A 16,825-nucleotide genomic window follows, 5' to 3' on the forward strand; every position below is an offset into this window, starting at 1 on the left:
CAGCCTCCTTGAAGATACAGTCAACTAGGAAATACCTTTTTCTAGAGGAATTATTTGGCCTTTGTCTACCTGTATGAGTATGAAATTCTGGCTTAAGATTTGGAATAATGGCTTATTTCTGGAACATATTTGGTTTGAACTGCCTTGCCCAACCATGTATTACTCTGTCATACAACTCCATTTACATTCTGATTTACAGTCTCTCCTAGGAGTTGTGTTTAGTCCACAGTTTTAAATTATCTCTATTTCATAGAAATTATAATTGACATTTAACCAACATCATAAATCTTATTCACTGCTTCATGAACTAAGAAACACCAGATGGGCTCAGAGTGGGTTATGTGTCCTGCAGTAATGGAACCTCCTTGTCTAAAAGGAGAGCCTCCAAAGATCTTGAGGAGCTAAAGCTGGAGAGGGAAAGGAGCAGGAAAAGGAGGGGGAAATCACTACTTACCCTAGCCAAGGACATTCTGTGCTGTGCTATGCTATAATAAAATATAATATAATACAATATATTGCCATATATAAATATAAGGCAAGTAAAGCACTTAGTTTTATTTGCTAAGAAGGGAGGTAAATTTCCCTTCATGTCATGGAGTCCAGAAGGCATTGTGCCACTCTGGGCAAACAGACAGCATTTTGCACTCTCACATTCAATTAACTAAAACCAGTCACAAACAAGAAGCCAGAGAACAACACCAGCACGTTTGCAGGCTCCAGGAAAAAGCAAGCTACCTGTGGTGGTGAACACCTGAGCACAACACCACAACTGTACAGGAACGATGACAAACACACACATGGTGACAATACACCTACAAACACAACACCCATGGGGCGCTCACGTCAGGAATTCTTTACAAGATGCTTTTCTTGAGAGACATCACATTAAACAACACTGAATTAATTCACTGCTGATCACAAAGAGCAGGCTAAACAGAGCAGGCTGCCTGGGAAGCAAGCTCACTACATTACCAAAAAAGCAGCACAAACAGGATTTCAGTTTGGAGAAGGGGTTCACATAAAAGTAAAGTAGCAAACAGTAAGTCAGCTCTTACCCATATAAAGTAGCAGGCAGGTTATAACTTAAAAAATACAACTCCCACCCCAAACCAGTACAAACCCAGCTTGGTCAGACTCGAAGTTTGGTTACATTTCTTTTGACAGCAAGGCATTCCAGTGTTTGCATGTATATTCTACATCCTTGGATAGGATGCAACAAAATGAGGTAAGTCAAGTTTTCAGATCCATATCCTCTAAATAAATACATTCTCAAAAGTCTTCTTAAGAGAACAGATGCTGAGTAAATAAATTCTTAATGTAACTTCAGCAACAGCAACTGGGTGAAAACAAGACACTACCACCAGACCCTTGACAGAGCTTGTGAGATATTTTCAATATGAGGATTCCAGGCATCTGCCACTGTCACTTATCATCTCCTCCTGTGCTTAGAGATATGATCTCTCTCTGCAAAAGCCATTTTAAGTCTAAATGCCACAGCATAGAGAAAAATGACCATCAAGGCAGACCAAAAACTCTGTAACTCTTATCTGAACCCCAGGTATTGGGTGTCTGTCCTCTGCTGGCCCCAGGTACCTCATTCTTCTGCATCTCTTGGAAAATGCAGAATTTCTCATGAAACGCCTTGAGGGCATGCAAGGGGGAATGGAAGGGGGAGAGAAAAAAGGGAATAAAAGAAAAACAAAATAATCTTCCTCTCAGATGAGATCTAGACCAACTAGGGAAAGAGATTAAAAGAGAGATAAGTAAATACAGAAAATTCCTATTTAGTTCATCAATTTCTTCCACCAGTCTTAAATTCATTCATTAGCTATCCTAGTTCATTCTACCATATATACTTAGAAAGCATTTCATATGACACTTCAATTTGCAGTAGTTCCACACCTTTGCTATCTCAGCCAAAGGTCAACTTGGCATCTGAGACTGATTTGTGCACATGGGATGACAGGTTTGAGACAGGAGGCACAGGCCACTGTGCCTGTGACATTTCCCTCCCAGAGGCTCTTTTCTCCTTGAGCTTTTTTAACATGCGTACCAGGCACCACCAGGAAAGAACAGTGGGAACACAGTTTTCATTTTGGTGTACCAGAAGAGCCTTAGTGTTCTGTGGGGTCAATAAAATCTCTACATACTCCTCCAAACCTTGCCAATTCTGTCTAGCAGAGCTTAGAGGCTCTCAGGAATGAAAGCAGGATTCTTCATTACTATGATCAAACAGTTCCTTAAATTATTCCCTTGTTTTTGCATTAATAGTGACATTCTAAAAATGAATCAAATAATTTAAAAACAACTAGCTTTGAAACTTTGTTTTCACTATACATTTTCCACATATAAATGTGTGCAATTAAACTAAATTCTTATACTAGATCCTTAGGCCAGTAGGGAGGGTGCACAGCAAGCTCCCTGCCCTGGACTTCAGGAGAGCAGACTTTGGCTTCTTCATGGATCTGCTTAGTGGAATGCCATGGGATAAAGCCCTGGAGAAAGGAGGGGCCCAGGAAAGCTGGTTAACATTCAAGGATTGCCTCCTCCAACCTCAGAAGCAATGCATCCTAACAAAGAGGAAATGAGGCAAAAATGCTGGGAGGTCTGTGTGGATCCACAAGGGGCTCCTGGACAAACTCAAACAGAAACAGGAAGTCTGCAGAGGGTAGAAGCAAGGGCAGGTAGCCTGGGGGGAATACAGAGAAATTCTCCATGCAGCCAGGGATCAGGTTAGGAGAGCTAAGGCCCTGACAGAATTAAATCTGCCCAGGGACATCAATGGCAACAAGGAAAGATTCTATAGGTATGTCAGTGATAAAGGAAGACTAGAGAAAACATGGGCCCTCTCCAGAAGGAAACTGGAAACCTGGTTATCCAGGAAAAGGCTGAGCTGCTCTAACTTTGCATTGATTTTCACCAGCAAGTGGTTCCAGCCACAGCATCCCAGTCACAGAAGGGCTTGGGAGAACAAAGAACTGCCCATGTAGGAGAAAGTCACATTTGAGAATGTCTGAGGCACCAAGAGGTGCACAAGTTCTGAGGGAACTGGCAGAGAAAGGGCCTAAGCCACTATCCATCTTATTTGAGAAAATGTGGCAGTATGGTCGAGTTCCCACTGAATAGAAAAGGGGAGACAAAATCCCATTTTTAAAAAGGGGGAAAAGGAATACCCAGGAGATTACAGGATGTTTCCTTTTAGTGCCCAGTAAAGTAATGGGAGAGTGAGACAATGGATCCTTCTTACAATAACAGTGCAGAGCAGCTTGTAATCATGAAAACAAGTGAAACCATCTTATTTTAGATAGGACAGTCAGCCGACTTACAGGAAAATCTGCTCCATGGGAGAAAGAGTAAAAACAACAACATTAATCACCTAGGTTTCTGATGTGATTCTCTGAGTCTGTGATCTGACTGCTGCTAGACCCATCTAAAATGCATTTCCCACCTACATACCTCTCGTTTGGATTTCTGGGAGGAGCGTTCCAGAATATCGTCACTGGAGAGGTCGGAGTCCTCTGAGAAACTCAGGTGCTGACGGAGCTGTAAATCTGCCAAGTTGGGAATAAAAAGGGGAAATTAGAGAAGCAGTAACAACCCTTTCTGTAAACTCTTCACAGCTCAGCTGTAGGTTGTTTGGTTGAGCACCAAAAATACTCAGTCCTTTCATGTCTGTGTCCATTGTTTTGCCTGGGAGGGATCAAAGAAACCCTGCTCCACAAAATGACGAGCATGAGTTTGAGCTGTTCTAAGATCATCACTTCCTCCAAATGCTGTTAGAAATAACGATCATGGTTCTCTTTTTGTGTTGTATCAATGCTCTTAGGATAGATATAGCACTTGGAATGACAGCAGCTGGCTCTATTTTGGCTGTTTGTACAATGCCAGAGAAACGTAACATGTTTGCTTTTAATCATATTATGGGTAACTTCTTTACTGTATCCCAAGTTACAAACACCAAACACCTCTGCCTGCAACTGGTGGGCATGTGAAGGATTTACAGGAGGCTGCCAGCTCCCTCCTTCAGAGATCAGCAGACAGCCACCAGATTACTGAGAACAGGAATAACAGCATCTCTGCAGTCTTCAGCTTCTGTGGAGCCAGGTGGGAAGAAAGAAAAGAGATCAGCCTAAGAAAAGATGAAGATCAGATTTAAAGTAGGGATGAAATGTCACAAATTCCAATAAATGATGCTTATTTCTCAAATCTAAGACATAAAACAGATGTACCTTGTGCATATTGAGAGTTAAGCCTTTAGTTAGGTTCCACCTTTTTTCAGTGGACTCTGTAAATATGCAGAAACACAAATCCAGTCCCTAGCACTTAGCCCACTCTGCCCATCTGACACTGGGGAGCAGCAGCATTCAGCACAGTAGCTGAATAACAAAGGAAATCAAAACTACTTTCAAGGACACCTCAGAAAAGTAGGAGTAGTGCACAGTGCAGAGGCACTTATCTGTTATACCTGCAGCTGTAATCAGTGGAGCAGAGGGTTTGTGCTTGCCAGAATCCACAGTGGCATTACTTGAGGGAGTACTTGGGCAAGATTTCTCATCAGCCTTTTTCTTCTTGTCTTTCTTATAGCCAGAGAAAACAGACTTCCATAAGGACCTAGGCTTTGTTGCTTCCTCTGTCCCACCACTAGATTTGTCAGAAAGTCTGCTATCGTTTTTGGATTTCTTCTCCTTTTTGTTCTTACGAGGGGAGAAGAGGGAACTTCTTTTCTTACTCTTCCCACTGGAGCCTTCTGAAGAGCTGACAGACCCTTCAGGTCCAGCCATGTCAGCAGGAGGAGTGGAGTACTTCTCAGTAGCAGAATGATGTTTTCGTGTGGATCCCTCTGCTAATTTCAAGGCCAAATGTTTTGGAGACTCATAAAACAGCTCTTTGGTCTTCAAGGGCATAGAAGATGCCTTTCGTGCCCTTGTGGCCCCAGTAGCAGCAGGAGCAGCAGTCATCTCCATATCTTTCATCTTACACAACTGTTTAGCCATGGCATCTCGTAGTGCTGGGCTCTTGACAGACTTCTCTCTGGCTCTCATTCTTTCTTCAGCAAGCTCCTTGGCCTCCACAGAAATGTCAGGGAACGCTCTCTTCTTATGGTGAACCCCTCCTTCCATGGAGGGTGGACCACCATTTTCTTTGACCAAGGGCAAAAGATGTGGTTTCTCTGGCCTTGGCCTACTGGTAGGAGGTGTAAAGAACTTCTCGTGAAGGCTTGAGTCCTCTGTCCTGTCATCGTACGTGTCCTCCACGTCATCAGCAAACGGGATTTCATCCACGCTCTCCGCGAACGACTTCCGCACCTCGTCCCTCTTGGCCGGGGGGGTCTCCTTGGCAGGAGGGGCTGGCTCCTGGTGTCGGGGAGCAGGAGGGGTTGATGCTGGTGTTGGGGGTGACCTGGCTTCCACCTCATTCTGCCAGAGTGCCTGGTACCTCTTCCTGCGCAGCGTGGCCGGCTCCTCGTTCTGAGGAGGTGGTGGGGGCGGGCTTGACGGGGGAGTTAGCATGGTGGAGTCAGAAGTGTTGAAGCTCTGGCTAGCCATAGTTCTCATGTTAGATGAGCTCTCCTGAAGGCCAAGCCCAGAGCTGCTGGATACATCTCCCCGTACTTCATTGGAAATCTTTAGCTCTTTTTCTGATGGAGACTTCGGAGTGAGCAGAGAAATCTGCTCATTTTCTAACTTGGGCAGTCCCTGCCTTCTTGGGGCAGGCTGGGGTTTCACAGGATGAATCCTTTCATCCCCTGAAATATTCCTGCTATTTAAAGTCTTCTGAGGAGTTGCCTCCAGAGCAGACACAGTGAAGTTGCTCTCTGAGCGTTTGTTTCTGTCCACGGGCGTGAGCCCCAAGCTCCGTCGGATTTCAGCACTCTTCATCCAGAACTCTTCCACGAGGCTGCTCCGTTTCAGGGCTTCTTCTGCAGTAGTGGGGCTCCCCAGTTTTTCCACCTCACCATCCTGGCCCCTAAGGGCCAGTTTGGCTAAAGGAGTAGATGTTAAGGCTGGGACAGGTTGGAAGCATACTGGAGGCTCCACTGGGGATGGAATGGATGTTTCAGCAGAAGGCAAAGGCTGGGAACAGATAGGCATTTGAGCAGATGCTGGGGACGAGGCCAGTGCTGGTGCTCCTGGCTGGGACTCTGCAAGTGATGGGGGTGCAATGGCTTCTGGTGATGCAACTGGCTGGGACAGCACTGGAGATGGTGGCACCAAGGGGCTCTTAACTTTCCTGTCTTTGGGAATTTCATCCTTTGGTCTTTCCTCAAGAATGAAAGGCTCAGGAAAAAAGTGTGGCTCCGGGGATTTTATTGCACGGCAAACTTCAGCCAGGGGATCTTCTACATCCTAGAGACAAATTAAAAAGGAGAATGTTAATGGTCACTGAACACATGAGAATACAATTCCTTTTTTTTTTTTTTTGCTTTTAACAGAGCTAGATAAGGAAACCATCCAAGTATCAAAATACTAATTTAATGTCCCAATGTCTGCCTGCTAAACAATAACTGTTGGACAGAATCATTAGATGGCTATCAAAAAAACAATCTTTATTTTAATAGAAAGTGAATGCTGTCAGCAATTGCTGTCAGCAAACCAGACTCAGCCCACTGTAAAAGTAAACTGGTCTATGCCAAAGCTCTCCAAGACAATATTTTAGCAATTCCTTAAAAAAAACAAAACAAAAACATTTAGAAGGGAAAATTTGAATTGAACATTGTAAGGGTCATGTACTTCATGTACTCTTACACACTGCAATACACTTGCAAGCTGTCTCCTAGGGCTGACAACATGACAGTACAACACTGGCACGCCTTACTTCCTTAAGCTGAAGTATGTTCAGCTCTAGAACAAAGAGGCACTGCTTTGGTTACTACTGTAATTTTCAATTGCAGCTGCACAGAATCTGTTTTTGGCACATCAAAGGCAGCCAGACCAGGATAAACAGGAAACACCTTACTTATGGCTCCCTACATTTATCACATATACCTGTTCCTAGCTGCTCACTGAGATGAAAATATCCTGTATAATTCTGCCTGGGGCTTTGTGGTGGCAACTTGTGTGGCTGTGATAGAGCCACTGAACTCTGAAGACAGGAAAACAGATAGTATAACTTATATTTTAAGGCTAAATGAAGTCAGATTTAAAGATCAACATAAATATTAGAGTCAGAAAAGAAGGAGTCATTAGTTTATCCAACAAACTGTTTTATTGAACTACAGGTGCTAAGCAGAAAATGTCAAAGACTCCCTTTCTTACCTCTGCTTGTTTTGCTTTGGGACTAGCAGCTGGAGACAGAGGAAGAACACTCTCACTAGAGGGCTGGATGGGGATGGATGGCTTGCATGGATCTAGGGAAAGGAAAAATGTTACCAAAATACATAAACCATTAATATTCTATCATTTTTTAAATGTTACGCACAGTAAGTAGTGACAAATTTCTCAGCTTTTTACAAATTTTAGATTGGACATCTGGAACACAACAAAAATTTTTAAAAGTCCAAAATGATACAAACTTTTTAATAACAACTTTTACAACAAAAAAAGCAGTTAGAAGGGTTCTCACATTTTACAAAGCTGTAATTAATGGATTCAGAACATTCTTCTCAAAATGTTAATGCAAGCACAGACCTTGCCACTGAGAGCGTGAGATGGTTCAAATCCAAGAGACTCTCTTCTCCTAAATCACATAACTGTATACTCAAATGCAATTAACATCATTCAAGCTCTAAAGAGAAAGTGATTACCTTCTTCTGTCACACTGTGAGAAGCACCTTCTGCTTCTTCTTCTTCTTCATCCTCAGACACTTTCAGCTCTGCCCCTTCTGCACCACTCTGACGTAAGCGAAACTCCGCTTCTGCATCAGAGGCGATGTCTGATCATGCAGGGAAAAAAACAAGAGAACTTGGATACAAGTTCATCCGGGTATAATACTTTCTATTCACATGGTGCTAACCATTTTCATACCAGAACACTTAAATGTTCCTCCTTTTTTGGTGATAATTAGTCATTTAAGCAGTAAATGTAAGCAGTAAATGATTGGACTGTTAGTACAAAGAGTTAAATCAGTAACTGAAGTTCTCTTATCAGTTCTCTGGAAAATTTTCCAAGTTTCTGCCATATGCAGTTAATTTTACAATAGCACAGGAAGCATTCTGACAGTATTACAGACCTTTCACAAATTTAATTCTATTTCTGTTATTCATCAGGATTAGTATTGAATACAGACACAAGACATGGGGTGAGAGGACATGAGAAATTCATTACATAATCCAGGACATTGAGGTTCTTCTCTTTCTTTTTGTCCCTCACTCCTGGCTCCCTCTCAGATATTTGAAACAAACTCCCACACCTCTAAAAATAAGACCAGGTTTAAGTACCCTCATGCAAAGTGTTCATTGCCAATACATTCTGTTCACACAACAGGTTTAAAGGCTGCACAGTGGTACCCTACCATCGTCCAGCTCTGCACCCGTGTCTCCCTCTTCACCTGCCTGCCCTTCTGTGTCTGCAGGCTCTGTGCCCAGCTCATCCTCCACATCATCCTCCTCACATGGAGCTAGAATATATTCAAATATTGAGGAAAAAAAGAAAAGAAAACAAACACTACACAGTGAAAAAGTTCTATATTGAACCATACCAATAGTTTATACTGGAGATGTTTATCAGTTACTGTCAATACAAGAACTCCTGAAATGTGTCACCTGGAGAGACATCTACGGTGAAGTGACACTTCCAGACTCCAGTGAATCAAGGAGTGCCTGCCCTTAGGAGTCTCCAAGGCAATTGCAGTGAAAGCTGCCAGGGCTTTTCTGAGAAACAGGTATTGTGAAAAATTAAACGAGAAGGGGACTGGGAAGACATAAAACCAGAATAAAGGTTACTGTTCTTCCAGGAAGATTTTGGTTTTTTCTTTACCACAACAGAACAGTTACCACCACTTGATAGCGTATGTGTATTAGGTCAAAACTGGAACCTCACAATTAACCAGGATTGTTCATCTTGAAATTGAAACTGGCTTTGAGGGTGTAAGACAGAGAGAGTCTGGGTACGGGGTTTGCCATTATTGCTCTTGGAAACTGTTTAACTCTGTGCAGCTACAGCAGTCTTTGGTAATAAGGTCTAAGAAAATGCATATGCTGTACAAGTGACTAGTGCACAAACTGAGACACTTTAAAGTAATTAAAATGACATATATAAAACATTTTTTCTGTTACAGATCATTAATTGAGACACTTTAAAGTAATTCAAATTAGATATTCAAAAGTTTTTTTTTCCATTCACAGACCACAATTTGATTTACTAGGTCAAAACAAGAGATTCTTGAATTTGTAACTCTGAAAACTATGACATCTGACACTACTGCTTTTGACAGCATTTAATTACAGGAGGAGAGACAAGACCAAAATGTGGAGTATAAATCTCATTAAATGATACTTTAAAAAAACACATGTGCAATCGATGATTTGCTGCTTTTTTTTTGGTTAAACATTTCCATTAAACATAATTTAAATATTTTTTAAAAAGTGAGTACTTCCAGTTCCTAATCCTTTTTATTTACTAGTGATGATGTGGCTCTTGGAATTATTTACATTATTGCATTGCTAATTAAAGCAATCTTGAAAACAAACTAACCCTCCCTAAAACTGAGGTCTTGCAGCCTCTCCTTTAATACAGGTTTTTGCTTATTTCTAAAGACAGCCTTCAGCAGCTGGTTTGTCTTCTTCCTTCAACTTGAGAGTTTCCTTTTTTCCATGCTCTGTAGTGAGCATGGATTAGTTTATTTTCTATCAGCTACTGCGAAATGCAGTTCCACTTATGTGTGATTATGTACTGGCCTTTACATCAGAGGATTATCAAATTATTTATGTATTCCTTTACATCAGAGGATTATCAAATCCAGACCCTTACATATGTCAAGCACAGGAAAACTGAATCATGTGGCAAAGGCTGGAGTGCCCATAAGAGCATTTTTAAATCTACTAAACAAAATCAAACCATGCCCCAGTCTGATCATTGCTTAGGTATGCAATAGCTTATGTTATTTTGGAAATGATAACGTCATGGAATGGCTTTATGATAACAGCAAATGTGAGTAATCTTAATCAAAATTTGCAAAAAACATAACTAATGTTAAGAATATCTGAATCCATTACGTATGTGTGGGTCTTCAGATTCAGAAACCATGAATGGATGTGACACACACGGATTATGTTGGAGAGAGAGGAGAAAATCAGGTTTTAAATAGGTTGGTACAAAAAACTCAATGGTAAGATTACAGATGCATCAGTAAGTAACAACTTGGTGCAAGGGTGCATCCCATTCTGAGGGACACAGGAAGCTTGCAGTGGCTGGTTATATGATACATATACTGTGCATATACATATATGCAGTTAGGATGAGGAGCAAGAGGCCAAAAGCTGTCACACAATAACTCAGAAGTTACACACTACTGCAGCCAGAAACTGGGATCAGCACTTGGTTCATATTAGCTGGCAGCTGTGAGCAGCCTGCATCTGTGCAGACACCTTGTAAACACTGCTGACTTGCCAAAGCAGCAGCAGAAGCAAAGTTTTAAAGGCAAGCTGGCTATTCTGATGTGCCAAAGCAACTCAGTTTAGATCAACTACCTAGTGCAGACTGCTCCACTAATTCAGACACCTTCACAGCTTTACACAATGTACTCCCTCACTGTCATCCCAGAATCTTCAGGCTCATCGGTTTGTAATAGAGCTTAGAGAACCACACAAAAAAAATCAGCTGAGCTCTACCATCCTTCAAGGTTCCTGAGACTTTCCTGAATAAAAAGAAATACAACAACCACCACTATTCCTAAAGATCTTAGCTTCAGCTTATTCCTCTTTGCTGTTTTCTTCACCACATAACTATGGTTTGCAGTTGCTACAAAGAAGTGCAATTGCTTTAAGCACTCTCTGTCACTTAACCTTTCAACTGCAAGAAAGCCCCGTGTTCTTTCAGTCTAAGGGTTGGGGGAAGAAAACCTGGCCCCATCTTCAGTTGCCCAAGCAAATCTGAGTGCTCAGCTGGATCCCTCCTGCATTGCTGCCCCCAGGATGAGCTGTCCTTGGCCTGCCTGCTGAGGGTTAGGGTGAGTGTGGAGCTCATGCGAGAAGGGGCTGTCTGAGCAAGGCGGACATGCACACTCCCCGTCCCCCCTCCACCTCCACTCATGCAGTAGCGACAGGGCCGTAAGTTCCAGGGTTAAAGGACCAGCTCAGCTGCTGAAGGCATGGAGAAGAGAGGGGCAGGGTTATTGTGCATTGGAAGACATAGAACATCACCAAACTACCTCCAGGGACCGTCTCCAGCCACGCCTGTACCGCCTCATGGCGTACGGAGGGAAGGTCGGATGCTGAATTTAAAAAACAATAAATTGTAAGAAGTCAAAATTAGACCAGCAGTCAGAGTCTAAAACAGAAGAGTGACAGAGGGAAATTTTTCAGTAGCAAATACAGGAATAAAACCTATGAAATTTCAATCACCCAATCCCAGGCTTGAGAAGTAAATCGAGATAACACACAAGTGTCAGGAGCCTAATGTTCCTTTGGGATCTGTAATATTAGAGGAAATATTCCTGTGTGGCACAGTGAGAAGAACACCACATCTGACCAGCAGGCTGCTGCTACCATGCTCCCCTTGGAATTCTGGAGAGGAGGGAAACTGAGAGAAGGAAGAGCTGAGCAATGAGAGAGGGGTCCCACATGTCCCAGAACCCGCGCTGCCCAGCAGAGGAAGAAGAGCTCCCAAAGCAGAATGAGAGGGATTTCTGGGAGCTGTGGCACTGTCCCAGGCTGTCACATCAAACCTTATCACTCCTGCTGCCAATGGACTCTCCAAACACCTCGGATATGGAATACAGCTCCTCAGCCAGGAACAATCTGCCTCTTGAACTCAGGTTGAAAACTTACAGCATTGCCACAAGCACATGTTGGCAACAGCCTCTGACATACCCAAACTGCTGATAACACCTGCACACACCTCTGCCACATGACAGAGCAATAGAAGCAGCTAATTATACATCAAGATAGTCCTAGGTTGGCCAAGTTTCAGGGGACAGAAAAGAAATACTGACTCCCTTCCCAAAGGAATTTGGAAAGATCACAAAATCAATTTTGGAAAGATCACCTGCTGCTGGCAACTATAACAGTACCCCACAGAAAAGTAAGGATTGAACTCGGGACCTTCAGATTATGAGAATAAAATACAAATTAAAATAAAAATCTGGAGACGAGAGTGACACAGATCCCCAAGCAGAAGCACAAGTAACCTTAATTGTTGAAAACTTAAGAAACATTGTTAACATTTTTTACTTAGAGCTTTTCAAACATTAATCAACCACTCTAGTAATACTGAAAGTTACAGAGTTGGACACAGCTTATTGCTGTGGCTGTGTCTCTCATTTGTAGGGGGCTGATTTCACACCAGAAAATCCCAGTGCATTCTACAAACTGCAAATATAAGTATAGCCAAACTGATCTGGAATTGTGTTTCAAGCTAGACCAAGATTAAAAAAGCTCCTATACCAAACAAGGAGAAGATAATTAGCTGGAATAGAAAAGAATCAAGTATCATGAGGTAGAGCTCTGGATTTTAAACCTAATTTCATTTTTCCTGTGAAAGACAGCCCTTCTCACAGCAGATATACTCCCTCTACAATTGTGTCACCATGGTTGCAGACTGAGAGAAGACCACTGCTCATCAGCTGCATGGTAAACTTTGATTTAAGCCCACAGATAAAGCACTTAGGACATACTTACCTTAAGACATGAACAAGGTCAGCAGGGACTGCTGGAAGGTGCTCACATGAGATCTAGACTACCAGCATTTTCCCCCTCCAAAGTTTTCCTTTGAGTAACTGACAACTTGCACAACAGAGGTAGATAGACTGTCAAATCTTAAACACAGGGAGTCAAACCCACCACTGATCAGATGTGCAAGCCCTTTGACTCCCATCATTCCCTGCTCATACCAGATGCAGTTACACAGTTGGAAAAGAAGCAGCAGAGAAACACGCTCAATACAGAAGCTGACCCTGTTCAATCTTTGCTCTAGTAGCTACACAACACAGCCCCTCAGCCTTCCCTAAAAAGTGTCATTTTCCATGTCATAAAAAGCACAAGACTACTACGATTAGTATCCCTAGTCAGTTACAGAGGGCTGACTGCCAGCACTACCAAATTGTGTGTGGTGAGGAAAAATGCTATGGAGTCAAAGCAGGCAGACAAATAGGCCAGAAGTCACACTGTCACAGAGCTGAGAAAGCAGCAGTTTTAAACAGACACTGACCTGAAAAGCAAAAAGTTTAATCAAGTGTAATTTCAGTGCAATTTGAAAGCAGCTCCTTTCAATAACTGCTGCCCCTGCTGAAGTCACTGGTCTTGAAGGGCGCAGAAGCAACAGAGTTAAACAGCTGCAACTGGGATCCAGGAACTGCTGGTGTGGGGCTTGGGGGAGATTACCTCTGGAGGTGGAGGACTTTGAGGCTGAGACCATTTTTTCCTCCTCCTCTTTCTCACGGATGTGTGTCCAGTGCACATCTGCCAGGATCTCCAGAGGATCAACCGGATTTACAATCTGCTGCAGCCTAAGGTTTCCAGCTAGCAGGAGGAGGGCATGGCATAACAGGTTGTAGGCAGGGTGTATGAAGGGCAGGGAGGAAAAGATGGGAGAACAGTGGAAAGGAAAGGTAGCACATCATAGGAAAGGAAATAAGAAAAGAAAATATTATTGGCTAAGGTCAGTTTGCAAGACAGACAGAAAAAGCTCAGCATTGTGTGCGCACGCATCCACCAGTACAGCTCCTCACACCTCCCATCCAAGCTGAGTCACGCCATTCCAAGGGCAGAGGGATGCCATTAAAGCATCATCAGACATCATGTCTATTGCAAGAAGCTTTGCTGAAATGAAAGAAGTTCTCTGGGTGTCCAACAGAATGTGGTATGTAAATACCAATTTAGCAGAAATTCCCAGCTCCTTCAGCCTATTTGTTATGATTATTGCCAAAGATGTCTTGCTGTTTAAGGTGAGGAATAATCTCCACCTGACTAATGCACCAAGACTAAAGGTTTTATATTTCCTACTATTGGGCTAGGCACTTCTTTCTAGTCTGGGTACACACTCTGTGAATTAAATAATATGATGGATCTGAGAGTTTCACGTGTGTATGCACATATAGGCACATCCTAATTTTAGCACATAAAACCACTTTGTTTACTCCTGGCTCTTTTGTACTGACTTGTTCAAAGGGAGAATTTTTTTTTTCTGAAGGATAACAGCATTTTGGTTGTGACTTAACAGTTCCCTGGAAGGGAATTCCTGTCACACAAATTATTCTGTTTTAGAGAAATTGCATTACTCTTCAACTACCTGCCTACACAAAGCTCAGCTACTTATGGAATGTCAAAGAGAACAATGGGCACCTTAAGCAATTGATGAGCTGGTTTAACTTCTGCAGAACACCTGCCCTGGGAGCACATACTCTGAGGTATTAAATTTATAGACCCTGTCTCTATTGCTGTCTGCTCTGGTTCTGTAACTCAGGCTTCATTTATCCATAATAAAATAACTGGTTCTGCAGGGGACAGGTGTTCACCTGTACACTGTCTGCAGGAGTGGTCTTCAAAAGCAAACATCTCAGCCTGAAAGGAAAATGCCCACTTACTTTTTTAAAGTAGGAAGTCAATTTTCATAACAACTGGGTTACCACTGAGTAGGGCAAAGCACTGTTGCAGCAGCTTAGAACCTCAAAAGCAGTTAGATTTTCATATGGTGCTCTAATGTTTGAAGGAAACAAGACACATTAGCAGCATTTAGAGATTGCACTCGTTATTTCCTGCAGTCTCATTTTAACAAGTTCCTCTCTCCCAGCCATGTTTTTCCCAGACATGACAAAGTGTTGGGATTTCCATTTCAGGAATGACTATGTGTGAGATTTGGCATTAAAACCACAGAAGAAACAGGCAGAAGGAACTGCAGGAAGGACAGAATCAGCAGATGGTCATTAAGGGAAAGGGGCTCAGAGGCACAAAGCCAAATGCAGAGCAGGATTCACAATGTAGCCAAGGATTCTGCAGCTTTATGTCTCTGTTGCCTCACCAGAGTGTTTTTGTATCAATGACACAACCACAAGGGCTACCAGAGGCGCTGGCCATCCTGCAGGGACAGGAGCCTGGGCTGTCCCCGCTCCGTCCCAAAGCGCTCGCATGCAGCCCCCAGGATGAGTAGAGTTAGCGCTTGCATCACCACACAAAGGTCTGTGTTAAAAGGTTTAGGTTTGCCAGCAGGGGCTGAGAAGTACAGAGTCACTCAGCAAGGCTTGGAAAGAGCAGGTCCCACATGATCTGCATGTTTTCAAGTGGATTGCTCTGGGATTTAGTCCACTGTAACCTACACACCTTTAGTTTTTCCACAGAGGCTTGAGCCTGTCCTGTCCCTCTCACCTTTTCCAATAAATAATGAGCAGCATAACCAGACATGAAAGGCTGCTGTTTGGCCTAGAGGCAAACCTAACACTTCTTTAATGTCTAAGTGCCTGAGAATTTCAAACAACACGTGGCACAGCCTTTCCTCAGGGCTGCCTGCTCAGCTTTGCAGGAAGCTGAACATTAATTGCACTTAGATTTGGAGTGGTAGCTTTCCTCCATTTCCACTGCAGCAGCAGCACTTTATAAGCTGTGGGCAGGCTCAACGTTTTCACTTTATTGGCTCAAGGTTTTCACTTTATTGGAGTAAGGAGCCACCTGCAAACCAACTCCTTAAGAGTCAGGTCTGAAGCACCCTGGCAACTGCAACAGGGGGAACTTCTTCAGGTATGCCCTTCAGCCACCTTACTAATACTTCTCATTCTTATCACAGAAAAGTTAGATGGCAAAAAAGTTATAATGCTTCTTCCATTTTTTTTTTCTCTCTTGGAAAAAAAAAAAAAGTTGGAAGCTAAGCTACTGTTATTACAACCATCAGCTGTAAAATATGCAGTTTGACAACTGCATATAGCCCCTTATATGCAGTTGGATTTTCCTCCTCTATATTCTGGCTCTAATGAACCACATTGAGGGAATAAGGGGTTAACAAGCTATTGGGACCATGTGTTACAAAAAACCCCAAAATAAACTGCAAGAGAAGGCATCATGGAAAATGACACAACCAGTTAGATTTGAATGTCTGATTAATTTTATGACCATTATGTAACTGTTTGAAGAATCTTGAGGGATTGCTGTAGCTTGATTAGTTTCCTTCCAGACTCTCCCCACAGACACAAACACACACAGAGGACAACAAAAAAAGCAACTTTGCTGACACAAGCAGTCTAAAGCAGTACTTCTGATGTGTCCCATGTGTCTGAGATAATGCACAGGTGCAAGTAGTCTGCATGTGTAGAACAAATCTGATACTCCTTATTACCTGGAAGTCACTGTTCATGCAAATTACAGCAGCAAATTGTCCAGGTTTTCTAGAAATTCTGAGGTACTTGGTAGCTTTATCACCTTCCTAAAACCAGTGGCAACAACAGATCTGATTTATGGCACTTGAACCAGGAGATGAACAAGGGCTGCTGAATCAGTTTTGAGGGAGCTGGTAACACAATGAAATAAAACACAGGAACTCTTCATGTGGGACCTGCTCTTTAATACCTTCCCCTGGAGGTGGAGACAGTGTATGGGTACCTTTATGTGTACCCGAGTCCTCTTCATCTGAGAGACGTTGAAGCCAGAGGCCTTGCTGCAGCTCTCTCTCCCAAGGGTTATACTCCCCCTCTACAGCAGAGGGAAGCACACATCCACATTTAGCACCAGGCACACGTGTACAC

At 42.8% G+C, this 16,825-nt stretch overlaps 1 protein-coding gene across 2 annotated transcripts in view; it reads right to left on the reverse strand.

The window, feature by feature from the left end:
• Nucleotides 1–16,825, reverse strand: part of MICAL3 (microtubule associated monooxygenase, calponin and LIM domain containing 3) — a 157,112-nt gene that overhangs the window by 21,000 nt on the left and 119,287 nt on the right. For both annotated transcript variants that reach the window (XM_031060507.1, XM_031060508.1), the window contains 7 exons: nt 13,479–13,616; nt 11,309–11,371; nt 8,453–8,557; nt 7,745–7,873; nt 7,257–7,348; nt 4,466–6,347; nt 3,457–3,551 (listed from right to left, as the gene is read on the reverse strand). In XM_031060507.1, the coding sequence (XP_030916367.1) occupies nt 3,457–3,551; nt 4,466–6,347; nt 7,257–7,348; nt 7,745–7,873; nt 8,453–8,557; nt 11,309–11,371; nt 13,479–13,616 (2,504 nt within the window). The remainder of the gene's footprint in view (nt 1–3,456; nt 3,552–4,465; nt 6,348–7,256; nt 7,349–7,744; nt 7,874–8,452; nt 8,558–11,308; nt 11,372–13,478; nt 13,617–16,825) is intronic.

Source organism: Geospiza fortis, unplaced genomic scaffold, assembly GCF_000277835.1.
Source record: "Geospiza fortis unplaced genomic scaffold, GeoFor_1.0 scaffold13, whole genome shotgun sequence".
In the NCBI taxonomy this organism is placed as follows: domain Eukaryota; kingdom Metazoa; phylum Chordata; class Aves; order Passeriformes; family Thraupidae; genus Geospiza; species Geospiza fortis.